Source organism: Phallusia mammillata, chromosome 5, assembly GCF_965637545.1.
Source record: "Phallusia mammillata chromosome 5, kaPhaMamm4.hap1.1, whole genome shotgun sequence".
NCBI lineage: Eukaryota > Metazoa > Chordata > Ascidiacea > Phlebobranchia > Ascidiidae > Phallusia > Phallusia mammillata.
The window spans coordinates 22894315-22913735 of NC_137256.1; the positions used below are offsets into that span (position 1 = coordinate 22894315).

The 19421-nt window shown below is 37.0% G+C and overlaps 4 protein-coding genes across 4 annotated transcripts; 3 read left to right on the plus strand and 1 right to left on the minus strand.

Moving 5' to 3' along the window:
• The first annotated feature begins 3849 nt into the window (after positions 1–3849).
• LOC145229874 (uncharacterized) lies at positions 3850–8347 on the plus strand. The gene is made up of 5 exons (XM_080095212.1): positions 3850–4214; positions 4644–4756; positions 5161–5288; positions 6587–6976; positions 7555–8347. Exons 1-5 carry the CDS (start codon positions 3870–3872, stop codon positions 7677–7679), a joined length of 1101 nt encoding a protein of 366 aa, XP_079951338.1. The 5' UTR covers positions 3850–3869; the 3' UTR covers positions 7680–8347.
• A 212-nt stretch (positions 8348–8559) lies between these two features.
• On the plus strand, positions 8560–12149 carry LOC145229775 (uncharacterized). The gene is made up of 6 exons (XM_080095105.1): positions 8560–8897; positions 9334–9428; positions 9652–9824; positions 10425–10614; positions 11189–11391; positions 11768–12149. Exons 1-6 carry the CDS (start codon positions 8577–8579, stop codon positions 11878–11880), a joined length of 1095 nt encoding a protein of 364 aa, XP_079951231.1. The 5' UTR covers positions 8560–8576; the 3' UTR covers positions 11881–12149.
• A 730-nt stretch (positions 12150–12879) lies between these two features.
• LOC145230069 (proteasome subunit beta type-6-like) lies at positions 12880–15091 on the plus strand. The gene is made up of 6 exons (XM_080095441.1): positions 12880–12993; positions 13093–13160; positions 13556–13687; positions 13756–13885; positions 14244–14388; positions 14743–15091. The coding sequence occupies exons 1-6, from the start codon at positions 12943–12945 to the stop codon at positions 14868–14870; spliced, it is 654 nt and encodes a 217-aa protein (XP_079951567.1). The 5' UTR covers positions 12880–12942; the 3' UTR covers positions 14871–15091.
• Positions 15092–15533: 442 nt separating this feature from the next.
• LOC145230068 (45 kDa calcium-binding protein-like) lies at positions 15534–18829 on the minus strand. Its single transcript, XM_080095440.1, has 7 exons — positions 18676–18829; positions 17894–18101; positions 17065–17259; positions 16824–16908; positions 16396–16504; positions 16159–16322; positions 15534–15822 (listed from the first exon to the last, which is right to left on the minus strand). Exons 1-7 carry the CDS (start codon positions 18743–18745, stop codon positions 15646–15648), a joined length of 1008 nt encoding a protein of 335 aa, XP_079951566.1. The 5' UTR covers positions 18746–18829; the 3' UTR covers positions 15534–15645.
• Positions 18830–19421: the final 592 nt, after the last annotated feature.

Here is a 19421-nt window from a genome sequence, read left to right on the forward strand (position 1 = left end):
ATACGAACTAAAAGCTGATAGCAAAGACTTGAACTGTACTGTATTAAAAACTGTGAACTGTATTAATTATCTGCTTATTTAGTAAATAATCGTGAGACCGGTAATTGAAGCAAAAGGTCAATGAGTGTTTTGTTGTTGTTTTTGACCAGAACATGTTCATTGGTACTGATTCATTGACAAAAAATGCCCGTAATTTTTCTCAATCCTATGCGGTTCTGAGGATTGCGAAACGAAACTAACAACTTGAAACAGCATGATATACTACAAGTGCTATTCCTTGTATCAGTATATCTAAGCACACATATTTTTGGGTGTGTGATAAAGATATACTATTGCTGATAAAGGTATATAATATTAACATTGGAAAGTTTCGGTTGCACACTGCAACAAGAATGGCGGTCTGAAAGCGAAATTGGATTATATAATAAGTAAAAACACGGATCGTGTGTCATATATGTTTGATAATAAACCGATGCAATAGCTAATAAAATTTTGCACACGTTTTTACAATTAATGTTGTCATCAACAAACTCATGAAATTAAGCTGTTATTTTGTTGTTGAAGTTATTTTTCGCGTTTTCTTAACGATTGTACATTTTTCACCTCGAAAGACTACAAACGAAAGTGTAACGTGACCTCAAATTCAAGGTCATCTTCAGATCATAATGCAATGGTAAGCATGACTCATGTAAATAGAGATCATATCACTCATGTCTCATCCAATAATTTTGCAGTGAACTTTTTGTTAAGACAAGACCGCCACAAACAGATCCACCCCCGGTATGTGAATCACTAGGTCAGGAGGCTACCCACCTTGCTGAAGTAAGACAAATGGACAAGATGTGATTCCGATGTCCTATATTACGCATTTCCTTTCGAAAAGTTTATCTGAAAAATAAGAAAGATAACATTTCTAGAGTGATATTCGGGGAGATTAGAACTTACAAATGTGAGATTGGTCATAAAGCGCAGATTTGTAGCCAAGTTTCCCCAACGTATTGACTTTTTTAATAAGCTGGTGCTGCCAGGCAGACTGCAATTAACGTCATATACGCCTTGGTCAAGATAATGTGTATTAACATTTCCCTAATGTGTGCCAATATATTAAATGTTACACTTGTAAATGATATTTGTTACTGATCTCAGTTTTATTTTACTTTGCATGTCTATCATCTAGGGATAATGTATGTTTTGGTTAACTTCGCATTCACTTTAGCCAATTGGACCAAACATTTTTACTTGCAGGAGGCAAATTTACACAAATAATATATTTGAACTTAACTTTTAAACTATGATTTCAGACAAATATTATGACTGATGACTCCAAACAATAGTTTGTAATTCATTGGCACGCTGGCAACCATGGCCAAAACAACAAAAAAAAACGGACTAAAATGACAATAAAACCTACAAGGTTTCACCAGTGCATAATATCAACGGTGATTGACAGGAGAACTAAAACTTCTTAGGCCTAACAATAAACAAATTCTCATAACAGCATGTAGTTGGTGTAAACTTTTCTTTCGGTTCGCAAGGACCGCAGTGCCAAGCACACAATGAACGTGGCAAAATGAACTTATCCGATTACTCATAAATTTGTGGACTTTGACACTGATGTGTCCCAATATGGGATGGAGGTAAACGTTTTGTCTTTGCCTTGCAACAACAGATCAGCACTTTACATTTGTTGTTGTTTGTATATTTCTGTTTTATGTCTAACAGACGCAGTAAGTTTCTATGCCGTTTTAGTTTCTATACGCGCTTATAACTGCTTTTAGTTGATTTCAGCGAGAATTTATACTCCAGAATTTTTTTGTGTTAGTATTTTTTGTTTATTTTTTACTGTATTTTTTTTATTTTACACATATATTTAGGTATCTTTTGCTAAAACTACGTAAAATAAAGGCTTTTGCAATCGTTCTACAGTTAAAATTTGATTGGCGGTCCAGAGAATTATTTCATAAAACTACAATCAATGGTAAAAACTCTTCAATTAAATAGTAGAAAAAATCCTATTCGAAGTGAAATTTTCCAAAATTCCTTTATACTGGAAGACACAAAGTCGGCAATACCTTGCATACCGTATTCGTACCACGCCTGCAACAGTTACGCCATGCGTCGTCTCGCAAACACCTATGATTTATTTTGGCAACAAGTTGGTCGACGTTTTTGGAAAAAATCTGCCGAAACGGCGAGGTCGAATCGGGGCCAATGTTGCAGACACGACGCGATCGTTTTGAAAAGGCTTTCGTTGATTAGCGATTAGCATCAACCGGCGAACCTAGCACGCGATAGTTGTTTGCTGGTGGCGAAGTGGGGAAAAAATGCACTTTATACAGGAATTTTAAATGCAAATTTTTAAATTTAATTTTTGACCTAGCCAGTGTTTTTTTTAAGGTGTTTTTTCAAATTTCTCCAGCGGTTTCCCAAATAAGCAAATATGGCTATTTTTTGGTATTTAAATGAAACACTTGCGGTCTCTTAAAACTACTTAGCGGTCACCCAAACCAAACCTTAAAAAAACCCTGGACCTAGCTCATATGACAAACCGCACCCAGTTTTGCATAAGGTCACCGAAAGACGGACATTCAATTCTGTGGGTTAAAATATGTACGTGTGGGAAAAACTAGTTACATTACTCTATGTTAAAGTTGACTAAACTTTGTTTGATTTGAAACGGTGAATAGACACACACACTCTATTATTGTTGCTGCAAAACTAAAACGTTCTTTATGTAACTTATGAATATATTTTAAATTTTTGTGGTTCGTAAAATTGAATCAATCACACACGTTACTACAGAGTAACGAAAGACGATACCATTCCAACAATACTACTGCATTCTTTAGCTTAAAATAAGGACCTGTGATATCAAATTAATTTATTATTATATTATAGTGTTTACTTTGAGCTTCGTAGGATTTTTTAGTGTGCTTCGAAATGTTCGTTGACTGAACACGGCGGGGTTCGAACCCACGACAGAAGTTTTACCGAAACTTGCCATTCGACTTATGGTAGGTTCACCGCAGAGCTTGTGTAGCTTATTTGGTAAAGCGCGAGTCCCGGAAAGACTCCTGTTGTGGGTTCGAATCCCACCACTGGCTAGTATTTTTCAGCCTACCCGTGCCATATGTTGGTGCATGCTTGGCGACCGGCTGATTGAGTATTAAGCCTTTAATGGACCTGGCATAGTATGATTCACATGTAAATGTGTCGTGATCGCTTGTCTGCATATACGACTCTGGGGGAGCCCAGTTGTGATATTAATGTAAATCTCACTCTTTTAAGCTTACGTTTTAATTGTCAAAACTTTCATTTAAAATGATTCCTTTATGTCACAAATACATTTTCAGCCTAATCGAACCGCTCATACCTTTATTTGCATCCGGACAGAATAGTTTCCCGGAAGCAACGTGAAAATCGTGCCATGGAATATCTGTCAGCACAAACAACAAAATCTGTCGTCACACAACGCCTATTACGCCATCGTACACAGGAAGAGCTTGCTCGTTGAAATAATGAATCGTGACAGACTATGTTCTACAGCAAACACGAATTTTTCTCCAAATAAACCGCATAATTAGGAGTGGTCAGTCTCTTTCTCTCTCTCTCTACCAGCTTTGTATTACGTTTCAGCTTTTGCTTATTGAACTTTGAACAGAACACATTGAAGTGGAGACTTGGTGTTGAAAAATGTATGTTTTTTATAAGTGATTAGCTTTCAGGCTGAAAGTAATTTTCTTTTTTTGTTCTATTAAAAAGAAATACTTTGAAAGTATGAAACTGTTTGATAGGTTCGAATAGTTACTGGTACCAATTTTGTAATTTTTTGATTTTTTGCAGGTAAAGGATAATTAATAACAAATATAATGCATAAAATTCTAACCTTCTTAGCTCTCTTTTGCGCATGCGCAGTGAGCATAGTTACAGGCCAACAGCCCCAGCAACCTTGCCTTTGTTCTACACCAGGGTCATCGGGGTCTTGGGGCAGCTGGGGGTCTTGCATTGCCAACACAGCACGAGGTGAAATTTGTGACAATGCCCAACGAACACGGCGGTGTTTCCGGGGTCAGATCCCGGTGAATTGTTACAGCACAGAAACGTGCGCAAATGTGCAAAGCTGCCTCGGTGCGTGGACAACCTGGTCGCCCATAGGACCTTGTAATACCCGGTGTGGGATTGGAATTCAACCATCGGCAAGGAACTGCTATAAGGTTTGTTTCGATGAATAGTGCTGCATTTTACTGAAATGGAATGACCATTTGCCGAAACGTTTGGTGATTTTATGGCAATTTGAGCAATAATATTTCTAAAAAGTGTGTTTTTTCCTGGTTAAAATTTTGTTACCAGCTTTTAACCACTCTAAACGTATAGTTTTTGACTTTGCACTGACCAATTTGTTATCGAATTTTAAAACAGAGTTATAACTATTAAATTTAGGTTATCTGAGAATAAATTGTTCAAAAAATTCCGAACTTTGAAAGACAAAGCCAAATTTAAAAACAATACATGTATGTCTGCAATTTTATCAAGTCATCTATAGCTTTATTGTTGCGCTATTTTTTCACATTCTGCATAGCGTATTAAATTGTCCATTAAGAATAATTTATGGACCCAATTACTACTAAGTATTTGTGTTGCAGAAATTTACACAGCCTCCGTTCCGAAGCAAATCTTGCGCCGGAGCTTTTGGAGTAAACGAGCAACTTCGAAATGAAACTTGCTCCAACAGTATCGGCTGCAGCGACTTCACTCCGTAAGTTGAATTAGCAAAGTCACCGGCAAGTGTGTCGCGTTTGGTAATAGAAATAACATTTGGGTATAGCTACATCTGGCACACATTTGTAGATTGAATCGGGCATTTTGCTCCAGGCTTGGGCCTAATTTGAAAACCTGGAACTATAGGTTCGGACTTGTGCTCACTTTGTCATCTTTTTGATGAAAATTTCTTTACGCGCTTTTGTGCAAGCGAACATTGCGTTAATTTCTTGTTTACAATTAGACATAGCAATTGTTTTTATGTTGGCCTGTTTTCTAAATTGTCAGCCTTTTTGGTGTTTTAAATAAACTTTCGGGTTGTATTCTGGCCTAAAACAACCTTAATACAGTTTTGCTCATGAGAAAACAATTGTGTTTTATATGATTTCTATGACCGTGTAGCAGAACTCCTGATCCGACAAGAATCAGAACGTGGCCAAGTACAACCAGCACATTGCCAGTAACTTCTTCCAGAACAACAGCGGTGACACAAAGCTCTTCTGAACCCAATGTTACCCCAACCAATGGCGGTATGTTATTCTTGCAAGTAACATTCTAGCCTATATGTTACAATTACTGTTATGTTAACTTCAACGCAGTAGGCCTTTATAAGTGTATTGTATTAGGTATGGTATGGCTTTTCCAGGCTTTTGTTAGAAAAATAGACGTTTTCTGCTGTTTGGAAAGCTTTGGGAAAGTTGGGCAGTAGACTGCTTGTATTATATTGTAATGCGTATGTGGTTGTTTCCAGTCGTCTTCTGCTAACAAAGAACAGATTGCTTTTTGCCGTCCTTAAGATTACAACTTGTTTAGATTTAGGTTAAATTTTACGACGTTGTACAAAATTAACAAGGTTGTTGCAAACTATAACGTAAAAAACGAAGCAAAAGCATGTTGAAAAAAGATTGCCCTTGTGTGTCTCAAATTACGACAATGATTTGTGGTTTTACCGAGAAACATTGATTTTCTTGGTACAAATTTGACCACAGACTTCGTGACGAGACTTGTTTCGGAAAGCAATAGCGCTATATTTGCATTCTGCCAGTCATGTCCAACTCATTTGCGTTGCTAAAATTTCACCACATCAACCCTTACTTCAATGCACTTTTTGCTTTGTGACCAATCTACCACAGCACGAACCCAAGAATAGCCTTCCCAAGAAAACGGTTAGCGCGTTAAATGACTGTTGCTACAATGTAAACGCGTGAATTTTGTGAAATCGACGTATCAGCGAGATGCTAGAGGCACGTAAAGCGTTTTTGTATGAACAACTGCACGATTTGACATCAAGCCAATAGGTTTGGTCAGCCTGACAGTCGATCGATCCTGCCTTGTTTGAACGTTGATTGTCACTCTTCCAGTTATTATCTACAATTTGGCTGGGAGATTATTAATTAGCTTGCAACGTTCCTAGAAATATCAAGGCGTGAAGTTTTTGTTCATTAAGCAACAGCGTTCAAAACTTCCAATTTTTTGGGGGGATAAAATGACCGTCATATGACAATTTGCAAATGTCCTCAAACCTTTCGTGCTTTTGCAATAGCATAAGTATAACAGTAGCCACACTTGGCTAAACTATAACATGATACGTAATTAAAACGATCAATAAAATAGCATACTTTGTAGAGGAAGACATTTATGAAGACAATTTACACACACAACACATATATATATTCGTTCACTGATGATTACAATAGTTGTATGGACAAGCTTTTTCGTGTTGAAATGACTTCATTTTTTTACCATTTTAAAGATACTTTTGTTTGTGTCTGATGGACCTAAACCATCATATACGCTCGGATGATAATTTCAAGCGTTATGTTGACAGGCGGTCCAGTTTCATCTACCACAACCACACCAAAGCCTACATCATCAACCGACGCAGCAGGAAGGACTGCTGGACAGGGGGGCGGTCAGTCGCTGGACGTTACATTGCTAGCCGCCATCCTAGGATCAGTACTTCTTCTCTGCATTGCCATAGTTGTCATAGCAATAGTGGTTACTCGAAGGCGAAGGCGCCACAGTGGTGGTGGTCAGTCACGGCGGTTGCCCACAAGCGCTGACCAGGTCTTCCACCGTGAGAGTGGCAATTATGAAGAGGCAGGACCACCACTACCTAACCGTAACAACGGTAACGACGATATGGTAGAGAATTCCTTATACGAGACCATTGATTTAAAGAAGATTGGAGCGCCCGTAGAAGAAGATTATGATTCTGGTTAGTTTTAGCTTAATGCAGTGGTTCTCAAACTTTTTTTGTTGCGACGCCCCAGGAAAAGTTTTCTGCACTTGCGACGCACCAGAAAATAAAAGTTAATGTGGAAAATTATAAGTTGTGTTTATTGATACAACCACAAAAAGTCACAAAACGAAACTATTCTGCGACGCCCTTGGAAAATTGAAACGACGCACCAGGGCGTCGCGACGCACAGTTTGAGAACTACTGGCTTAATGGCAGGAACTTGGCCGAATGGTCCGGCGCGCCTGACCCATATACAGACATAAAAACCCTGATCGGGATTCGTCCCCGGGAGACTCCTGGGTTCGAACCCCGTTAAATAAAAAAATAATGGATGTGATAATAGAGTTTTCCACAGTCAAAGTCAAACGGGGGGAAAAAAGCTAAAGCTTTTTACAAAAACCCCGCAATCGCTACACACAAATTTATTTAATTAAACGCATCATCAGTAATTTGTATTCAAATCTCAATATTGATACAATAGGTCTGTTACTAGAAAAAAAAGCGATTACGTTTTTATTTAGTCGTTTTCAATATTTTGTACAAATTCATTACAGGTTATCAAGCAGCAGGAGATATGTCTATGAACGGAAACGGTTATCTTCAACCTTTTAACGCTGTCATTCCCTCAGTTCCTGATGCTTATTTGTCACTGGATCGAAACAACAGAACAAACAATTAACAACATGTGTGTCAATTTGTTTTCTATTATGGCTTCTAATACTTCTCTACGTTTTGATTTACCTGTGTCAGATTACGATGCAAACAGTGGTGGGATTCAGCCGGTTCGCACCTGTTCTATCGAACCGTCTCAAGAAATTTCATGAGATCAGAAAACCGGTTAGCATTACTGGTTACTGTTAATGGATTTTTGTAAACAAAATCGGCTAAAAAATGTAACTTTTGTGATAGAACCGGCTGACAAAAAAATTGAGTCCCACCACTGGATACAAATGTGGCCTAACATAATGTCAGGTCTGATTCAAGACCGTGATTTATTCAATCTTGGGCCTGAACCCGTCCTACATTATAAGGTATACGACTCTTGCCAACCATCTTTATAACTGGCTGCACCAACTTATCTGGAGTTTATTTAAATAGATTTACATTCATCCTTTCGAGTTTAATGCGTTGTCTTCTTATGTATTGTGCTAGTACCAATTTTCATTTTAGAATATTGATTTGGAAAAGTACAACATGCTAAATGTACTATTTGTGTATTTTGCATTGCTTAACTTGTGTGCCAAATTGCATAACAGTAACAGTAAGCGGGTTTAGGATGTTATATTTTTTGCTTTATTATAGCGCTTGGAATGTCAAGTTGTCTTACACCATTAGAATAAATTTAAAATTTAGAACAAATTTACACGCAGTGATTAAATCACTAGAAAAAGTATTCTGGTGTTTCTACTCCGTGTTTTTCCTTTTTTTTTCTGAATGTTTGTTTGCATTTTGCCTTTTTGTAATTATTGTAATTTGTTGCGTTTACTTATCTTAGTATCGTACGTTTAAATGTGCGATCATCCAGTTTCTAATCTCTTTCTTTTCGATTTTAGGTTATGTAAACCTGTAGGTTATAATGTTAAAATTCAGTCAGCAGGTGTCGCTGCTGCTGTTGTGGACGTTTGTACACGAGGTGGCGCCACAGGTTAACTGTCCATGCACCAACATTATCATTTGGGATTCTTGGTACCCGTGTACTCCAAATTTTGCTTTAAATCAAATCTGCAACAAAGCCACCAGGTTTCGTTATGGGCGTTGTCAAAGTGCACCAAATTGCTACGAAATCCAAACTTGCAGACACACCGGTTCATGTTCTGCAACGTGGGGTCGTTGGTCTCCATTTTCTGTGTGCTCGAATCTGTGTCAAAAACAGAGTACACGACTTTGTTACGAAGATGTACGTAAAAATTTATTGACATTTTTAGTTTTTCTGTCGGCCAAGCGGCTTTAAATCATCCTTCAAAACGTAGACGTAAAAACGTTTATGTAGGTGTGTAGTGGCATTTTTTATTCTTAATTTCTGATTCTTTCTTCGTTTTGTGCTGACTTAAAAGCACAAGTTAGCAATTGCGTTAAACTTAAATCTATATTTTATGAAGGTTAAATAAACGTATGGTTTAAGTTTCAGTGTCAGCTACTTTTAGTACACAAAAACCTTTTGAAAATTTCTGTCCGAAAACAACTATACAACGTACAAAATTTCACCAGTAAATATAAAGTCATTTTAAGACTTTTTATTCATTGCTTTTGTTGAAATAGTTGACAATATCACACATTTTATGGACCAAGTTTTTAATGCTGGTTTTAAGCATCACGTTTCCATGTTTCTGCAGTCTTCAATCAACGTAACGCTTTCAACCAGATGCTCGGGTGGAAATAATTTGAACTACCAGCTAAAGCTCATGAATTGCAAAGGCGGGAATTGTGGGTAAGTCCCTTTTTGTTATAAAACTCTTCCTTGCAAAAGTTCTGTGCAGGCCTAAAAATCTTTAAAATGTTTAACATTAGAAGATGTTAGACTTGATTTGAAAAAAAAACGCCTTTTTGTGCTAGCTTAACTGTATTTACTGTTTTAACTCGTTTGAGCCGGCTTTAAAAATTTTTTACCTTACACAGTTAGAAAATTTAATGCAAACCTTTCATGTTTCAAGCGTTGCAACTAGCACCACCACTACCACAACAACCACAGTTTCAACTACTACGTTGCGGCCTACTAGCATTTTAACAACCACACCAACTAACGCAGCAACATCTGCTAAAATTACAGCAACGACTGATCCCACAGCCAGCTCTACAAAAAATTCTGCACCGAATTCCACAAAAGGTTTTTTTTTAAACTTAATTGGCATCACATCGCAACCTTAAACATTCACTCAAGAATTTTACTCTATAAATGGTGGAAAGTATACGTTTTTTATCATCAAATTCTTAGGGCGTTTTCTATGGTTTTGTGTTTGAAAATGCACGTTCAAACCTTGGTAAAATTATTATTTTGTTATCTAGAAACTCAAAAATATTAGCAAAAAGAGCGTTTTTTTCGCGTTTTGTTACTAAAATTAACCGGTCCAGACACGTGCGTGTTATGAATGTTATCCACGTACGTGCATGCACGAATTTTCTACGTAACATTGCACAATGCAGAATTAATTTATGTTGTGTGCAGAATTAATTTATGTTTAAGAATTAATTTATGTTGTTGACAAACCATACGAAAATACAGTAGACGCGAAACACAACGATTATCAAGATATTTTTAACTTTTCCTTTTTTTAAGAGATAAAAAGTTGAAGATAACAAGATACTTAAACTTTTTAGCACAGAATATGCCAATATTTAAACCATGAAGTAGCTGCTAATATGACTACCATTATATCAAAATCATTGATGTGGTACAAAAAAAACGGTATATTTTACTTATTAACAGATGCAGTTTTTGGTGCAAACTCATCAACATCGGCCACAAGTACAGCTGTCAATCAAACTCCAGCCCAACCTGCACCACTGTTGTCACGTGATCTCATTCTTCTCATCGCCATCCTGGGTTCTGCCGCTATGCTCTCTGTTGCCATAGTGATCGTCGCTTGCATGGTGACCCGTAAAAAGAAATCTACAAGGTTGCTAAGAAAACATGACGACACGATAACTCTAAACAATCAACACATTAGAAATAGATGCGCAGCCTTAAAACGTTATGGAGCGCAATATAGTGGAGGGCACAAATGGTGGACAATGGCTGAACACGCTGCAGCTACACCGCATTATAAAGCGTTTTGGGATAGGGGCTCACAAGAAAGTGAGGCTGGGGCGAAGTTTGTAAATACGACTTGTGGGGAACGGTTGTGGGATCTGTCGAGAGGGCCCTAAATAAACTTACCACCTTGTTTTATTCTATAATGCTTATAGTGGTCCTGAGTAAACTCATGGGACTTGACTGTATGCCCAGGCACACGACAACATTAAAGTAACTTTAGTCAAAATTAGATAGCCTATGTCACCGGGTACAAAGTCCAATATTTTCAAAATGTTTTTGAAACGTTCTTATAAGGGTTAGAGTTTCCACCACACAAAAAAGTAGTTTAACCACAAAAAGTGTTTGGTATTTTGTACTGTTAACGATATCAAGCAATTACTTTGAATTCTATAACCGAAAAACAAACGTAGATAATATTGAGATCTAATCTCTTCTAGATTCTACTTAAACCATCCAACCCCTGCACCTCGTTCGGTTCCAACAGCCGTTGAGAATTCTGCATATGAGATGCTTGGTCCGCCTGAAAGAAGCCCCCCACCTGCACCACGAATGTCAGTCAGCTCAGACCAGCCGAGGATGGTTCAAAATACTTTGTACGAACCAACTGATTTAGCTGCTCAGAACAGCTTTGGCCGAAACGGTGAGACGCTACATTAAAATATGGATTGAGATAAAATATACCCTGTCACTGTTAGGGTTTTTAAAGTTTAAAATTACCTTTAATAAGCCTATTAAAAAAGGGATTATAGCACCCGGAAGATAATGAATCTTTTTTTTCGCCTAGGGCCTTTTTCGTATTTGCCAATTACGCCTGTTTATGTTCAATTCTTTTCACACCATTTGTTGACTGATTCTGATTTGAAAGCACTGTTGCTTCGTAAACCATTCACACACAAAACTACACATATAAAATCAGTGATCGTCGACGCATGATGCCTACTTTGCGCGGGAAAGATTCTGTAGCAAATACCTAATGTCACTTTAGGCTTACTTGTAACCACTGCATATTTCTATAGGAAGGGTCGAATTGCAAACCAATAGCGATGGGTATCTTCGTCCAATTTCACCACCATTGTCGGTGCAAGACAGTGTTTACCAGCAAGTGCTTCCAAAAACAAATAAAACTTGAGTCTGTCGAATTATATGCCAACGTTTTACATTTTGTTTTTAATGTTATATCCACTGTAACTTATTAAAGTGTAACAGCAAATACCTGGTCAAGGAAACCTGCAGGTTTTATTCCACTGTCGTTAAACGTTTTCGTTTTTAGCAAAGTGAATTATCATCTCGAAATACTGTTTATAAAATTTGTTGCACTTAGTTATAAATAATTCCACTGTTTTGCTCATTTTTTGATTTGTTTTTGGTGTGTGGTCTAATATAAATCCTTAGTTTGTACGTTTATCGAAAGCCATGACAAGGCGTTGTGTGACTGGGGTTCACAAGAAAGTGAGGTTGACGCATTTTGGGTAAACACGAATGGGGGTGGGACGTTGGTGGAACCAGTCAAGGGGGGCCACAAACTAACCACCCGTTTTAGTAAAAAAGAAACCACCGAAAGAACTTACCAAAAAACCCTACCAAAAAGTTTGAGGCTCCAGAAGAAAGAGCCCATGCACAAGTCCATGTGTTCACGCTATTGGACTAATACTAGCAGAAGAACGTAGGTGTTTTAAAACTTCGCTACAATTAAAATACTCTTATTATCAATTCGGCATTTTTTTTGTTTGACAGACTGACGCAAAAATTACCATCATTAAAAAGATTATAATTTTAAATGTGAAAAAAAAGATTTAAGATTATAATTTTAAATGTATTTTTTATTTGTTTAGCAAAAAATACGTACCATTAAAAAGGCGATTCATGTTTAGCTCATCTGAAATTCGTGGAAATAGCTTACAATGCATCGGATTTGTATGTGCGACATGACTCGCTATTTTGGATTATTGTTTTCCTGACTTTTAAAGTTGTGACTTAAATAACTTACGCTGTCTATTGGTTAATATTTTTTTTGATTTGAACTTTACATACTGCATTAAATAATGAATGTGCATAGATGGTAGTGTACGAGCTTATAGCAACAAGTCAAGTGTGTCGCCTGTTATTCAATTTTTAATTTGCAAAAATATACAAGTTTTATCGTTATTTTTAGAAGTAACATATAGCTTAATAGAAGTGTTATAAAAGAACCATGACTTCAACAGACAACTACGGTCTCCGTGACAATGAAGTTAGCACCGGCGTAAGTTTTTGTGTAATTTTCTCAGTTTTCAGTAAAACTATAAAAAGCTTTGTTAATGTTCAAATTTTGAAATTTTGTTAATGTTCAAATTTTTTTTAGACTTCAATTATGGCTGTTGAGTTTGATGGTGGTGTTGTGATTGGAGCCGACTCAAGGACGACCTCAGGGTAAGTAGTTACAAATATCATTTGTTACAAAAAAGCATTAAAACAAAGAACATGTTTGTCACAGTGTCAGTGAGTCAGTCCAATCTGCAGCTGCACAAGCAAATTTAATTTTTTTTCAGGAACTGCCATATTCTGCAGACTGGGTGTCAGTAGTCTACTGTTTATTTTGGGGTAACATCCTTAAAAGCACCAGTTTAGAATTGAATCACGACCAATCTGGTGTTACTAATGACAAATTATTGGTTTGAGCTATTTGCGAAAGAGTGATATATATATTATTGTTTTTCGTAGTACAACAATATGGATAACACACAGTCTGATACATTGTGTAACATCTATATGTATACATACACTTCTTTTTGCAAAGTAGTAAATTGTATATTCATTTGTTGCAGACCTTACATTGCCAACCGTGTAACTGACAAGCTCACTCGAATTCATGAAAGAATTTACTGTTGTCGTTCTGGATCAGCAGCTGATACTCAAGCTATTGCTGATGCTGTCGCAGCAAATGTTGAATTGGACAGGTGGCACTTTATTCCATCCAATGTGTTCAATGCAAGACTGCGAAAACGACTCTTTTATTAATTTTCAGTATCATGATGGGAGAACTGCCCTCAGTTAGAAAGGCTGCTGCAATATTTCGTGAATATTGTTATGAATATCGGGATAGTCTGACTGCTGGAATTATTGTGGCTGGTTGGGATCCAAAACAAGGAGGACAAGTTAGTTTCAAAATCGTTTCATTACTATTATTGATCAGTAACATTTCAAGATATATGTAAACTAGAGTTCCTTCTCGAGAAATTCGCAGTCTTGATTCTTGAAAATTGACCTAAATAGCAATTTTAAGATTCTCGAGAAACAAATAGGTGAGGAAATAGAGAAACCCTAGTGTAAACCAATGAAATGCACAGGTTCATTGGATATGCAGCATTTTGTAATTGGATTTAGAAATGTAATTCAGCGGGCATGAAAATGTCATATTCTGTTAACAAGCAATGTGGCTAATGCTTCTTTCGTTTCAGTGACACAGGTGGGTTATATCAGGTTGGTGCCATGAATTAATGTTTTGTTTGTTAGGTGTACACAATCCCTTTGGGAGGAATGTTTATAAGACAGCCATTTTCAATTGGTGGCTCAGGAAGTACATACATATATGGTCATGTTGATGCAACCTTTAAAGAAAACATGACCAAAGATCAATGCCTTGAATTCTGTGCAAATGGTAAGTTTCTGCTTAAGTTTACTTGTATCAAACTATAGCAGTGTCTTTAACATTGAAAGTTTGCAAAAAAAATGTTTGCAAAAATAGTAAAGAGTGTGCCATGATAGTTTAATGGACTATTTTATGCTTTTTCAATGGAATTTTGAAACCCATACTGGGGCTTATGTTAAACTGTAGATATTTGAACAACCCAGTTAATTGCATGAAAAAACCTTGTCTAATTGGTTCTGCAATTAACTGGTAATGTCTGTACATTTGTTTTTTAAAAAGGTTTGTAGCCAGCAAATTGGTGTGTCAAACCAACTTTCTGTTTGTAATGAATAATGATAAAATCAAATTAAAATTATTTTGTAGCACTTGCCCTTGCTATGAACCGCGATGGGTCGAGTGGTGGAGTAGTACGACTGGCTGCCATCACCAAGGACGGTGTGGAGAGAAAAGTTATATTAGGAAATGAATTGCCAAGATTTTTTGAAGGTTGAAGCTGCTGCTGCTGCTGGTATTGACGAGTCAATGTTATGTTTAGTGTGAATTTGAAGGCGCATTGCACTGTGCCCTTTAAAGTTCATGACATTTTTCCCAATGCAAATCAGATTGATTTCAAATGGGTTTAATGACATGTCAATGTTTTTTGCAAGTGCATTTTTTCATGATTGCTGCATAAAATTGAAAGTTCCCTGGGAAATACACCTAATATAGTTCACTAGCTGTGGTTTTGTACATGTTGTTTCTTTTGGCGGGTAAGTACTGAGTGGTTGGTTGCATTTTATCTCTACTGCTTGCTACAGCAGGGCCAAGATCTCAGTCAGTCTCTTTTGTTGTCTTGTTTTGATATCAAGTCCAAAGCAAACCCTAGCTTCCTGATCCTGTACACTACAATCCCATAGCACAGCGTTTTTCACAGATTCTGGCTTAGGTTTCATAAAAGAACGGGCTTTATTCTGACCTGACTTTACACTTTGTCAGTATTATTAAAAATAATTTAACTAGCTAAGTAGCCAGTTGTTGCACCTGACCTAATGTTAAACAGCCCTAAAACGCCTTGATTAAGACCAATTGTGTTTGTTGTCTTGGTCTTTCCTGAGGCTTCAATTTATAGGCCTGTCAATCAAACTTTGTGGCTTAAACGGGCTTCCCAAAACCGATTCGGGGTCGGACTCCAGTTTTCAGGTCCGTTTGCAAATTTTTTTTAGCCGCGGGACACTATGCACTAAAATATTTTTGCGGTCACCAAAGGAAACAATGATGCAAAATTGTCTATAGTTCTTGATGGTCCAAGCTTTCGTAGTTGCAGAGTTTGCTTCCAGTAAAGTATTCGCTGTTCTGCAGCACCTCCTCTAAACTTAGTTTGGAATCTTTATCCATATCAGCTGCCCATAGCATCTCGTGAGCTTCGTACATCGCATTCGATTCACTATCTACCTTCATAAATTCCTAAAAATATCAACGAAAAAAATAAATTCACACGTTTTTAGTGCAATACCTCAAAACTTATATTATTACAGATATGAAACTCTGGTTTAATTTAGAATAGGCCTGTATTTACTCTAGATCGTATTTGTATCGTAGTTTACGTTGGAAAATGTAGCTTTTGACGTTTATTTTACAGAAAAAATAGTTACGTGCACGCTAATAGCTGTATATGAGCAATTTAACTTTCAAGAATAAACCACCGGTATTGGCGATTTGAGATTTTTTTTACCAGCTTTGACACCTTCGTGTCGCCTTTACTTGTAATAAATCGGTAAATTCGGATAATAGCAATTTTACCTGCAGTTCCTCAGCAGTGACATATTGATCTCTATTGTGGTCTACAAATTCGAGAAATTCCATCACTTTGTTCCTGATAGTTATGTCTTCTTCGTTAGTAGTGTTTTTCCCTCCCTTACCGTAAACATACTCTGGCATGCTTAACCGTTCATCACCGTCCAGATCTGCGCAAATTGACGTTTTATTAACGGCGTATTTACAGTATCTCGTGTCCCTTTACGTCGTAGTAGAGCTTACCTCTCTGGATCATGATGTTGTTAACTATAATGCTGACGGATTCGTTCGTTTCTGGATGCAAGAATATGTAGAACTGTTTGCGACCCAATAAGCCGTCCGCGTTTTGCATCTGAAAGTCAATTAAATAAAGTGTAATGTGATAAACCTTTTTATGCGCTATACAATGTATGGTTTACTGTTTTTTTCTTCCTACTATTTAGTTCAAATCTGGTCCACTGCTTAGCGCAAATGCTCATGTTCCCAAGGTTAGGTGTTCTAATCCCATCTCCACCACAGTTATGTTCACGTTTTGATCATGATTGGTTAAACTTATATTTGACTATATGGTTTGATAGAAATGGCGATATCGCAGAGTCATATAAATTTTAACAAGTTTTTTTTACTGTTTCTTGTTGACGAATTTTCATATGCCTTAACTTTCAAATAACCTGATTCCACACAGCTTTTAGTTCCTCAATCTTCATTTTCAAGTTCTTGCTATCAATTGCGTCCAAGTCTTCGACCTCCTCGATTCTGGCGGACAAAATTAAACAGTTGAAAACAAATCACAAACTCACAACTTTAATTTTAGCATTTTTTCTATAGTTCTGTTGACATCTATTAAAATAGCCAGTTACCACAAAAGGTACTGCTTAATTTATATGAAACAATCCAAGCTTAGACACTAACCTTTTTATAAAGTGGTTTGCGAGAATCATGGAAAGATATTCAGGCCAGGAAACGAATCCGTTTTCATCCGTATCTGCGCGTTTAAATTTTTCTTCCGCATCTTTATGTGAAGCTTGGATGTGATATTGAGCCGAATGCAGAATCCAACGAGAAAGTTCCTCCAAACTTACAAGGCCATTTTTATCTTCGTCAACCCTATAAGTATGCCGACACTTATCCACATGTCTACTGTGACAGATACACTAAATCTAAAAACGGTATATATATAGGTATAGTGCAACAAATCAAACCAGAAAGCTGACAAGGGCGCGGTTTAAAAGTGTCCATTCATACAGTTCAGTTGTAAACAATTGCACGCCGTTACAGTAATAAAGCTGTTAAGAGTCTCAAACTCTCAATGCAAAGGTGCCACAAGAAAGGCTATTCAAAATCTAAGTCATAATAAATTCCCGAGATATATTTTTCGTTTTCTGTTGAAAATCTCCACAACATTTTGACCCTGTGATGTTTTAATATTAAGTAGTCTCCAAACGATGTTTTTGTTTCTCCTTTTAGCTCAGTTGGTAAAGCGCTAGTCCCGGAAAGACCGTGTCCCATCGCAGGCAAGATTTTCTATTCTGTGCCTTGCCATGTATGAATGCTTGGGAGACCGGTTTGGTTCGGTACATGCCAAAATCGCTGGTCGGCATGGATGCTTCAGGGGTGATTCCAGTTTGAATGCATTCGTGTTAGCTTAATTCAATTGAGGTTCAAATTTCGGGCCATATCGATAAATATCGGATCGGTATCTACTATTTTCAAAAGATGTCAAAGTATTTTCGTTTCTTACTGCATAAAAATCCGCTTCAAATTTTCGACTTGGTCTATTTTCGGTTTTCCGTCAAGAAACGTTTCCTTGGCGTCTCCGAGAAAAACTTCTTTGTGGTAATCGTCATTCGGTTCACCGTTGCGTTCGAACTTAAAACCTCTCAGATGTTTCGGTGGCTCAACATCGGTGCCTGTTTCGACTTCTTCGTTGTCATCTTCAAGTTGTGTAGCTGCGCAAATATGCAATTCTTCAACATTGCTGTGACTTGTTAAACTGTTAAGTTGGCAAACGATTCAATTTTGGTACAACTTTGAGCATTGTGCGTGTGTCCAGAAGTATAACTTATAGTTTTAGCACTGGGCTGTATTTAGTGACGCATTAATTACTAAATAATTCCGTTTAGCCGTTTCAAATATTATTGTCAATAACTTTGCCACTTCTTTAGGCTGTATTGGTGTTGTAGTGTGTCAGAAACGCATAATGAAATCTACACACAAATAGTTGGAATATAAAATAAACTGTGTCAATACAGAAATCGTCCCGAACAAACGCGCTTATTACAGACAATTCCAGTGGTGGAAAATATATACTAAACTCAAGCTTTCAGTACTTTTGAATCAGTCTGTGTTTTTCGTTATGCAATTTAATGTATAAAAAACAATTCCGCCGATATAATGGCATCCTCAGTTCATGCCATTCTATAAGAACACAGACTGATTTAATAAGTGTATTCATTGCTTCAGTTTAGTATACGGAACCAAATTATATCTTTTAACCATAATATGAATAATTGCTGTACTTACTTTCCTCAATAGCACGTCCAATACACATAGATACACTGAAGAAAAACAAAACCAAGCTCAAAAGGTCCATATTTATCACTACCTCTCATTAGATAAATATATCATAAAGATCACTGCGCTTTGAATAGAGTGCTCTGTTCCATTTAGCACATCGCAAATCGTAACCACATCTACATTAGATTGTGTCATCGTCACAGATTATTTCCGTTTATTGTTTCTATTGAACTGCTGACATCATTGAGGGACACCCCCCGTTGTGGTACTCAAATTTTTGCTGACTCGTTGGTTTTTGCACGCTTGATTGCGCACGAAATGGACATGTTGAACATCACGTTTTCATTACCCCGCTGGACAAACGAATTTACTTCATTTGTGATTGTTTGTACCAGTGGGTAAATCAAACCACTGGCGTTAATAGGACATTTTTACTAAATACATTTGTTTTATAATTCAAAACGTAACAAGTAACAGCTATTACGTTTGCTTATATTGAGGATAACGGTTGTAGCCAAAAAACGATAAATTTGCGTTTAAAACTTAACTTAGGAGTTTTATAATTAACTTGTAGCACAAGAAAAGCCACAAAAGTAAATATACGATTGCTGAGTCTCGGTTGTTTAACCACTTTGTACTGTGCAAACATAAGACTTTTCATGCCGCGTGCGTCTATAATCGGGCTAGGTCACGCCGGAGTATTGATTGCACAACGGAAAACTATTGATTAGTTTGATTTTTAAAATGCATTT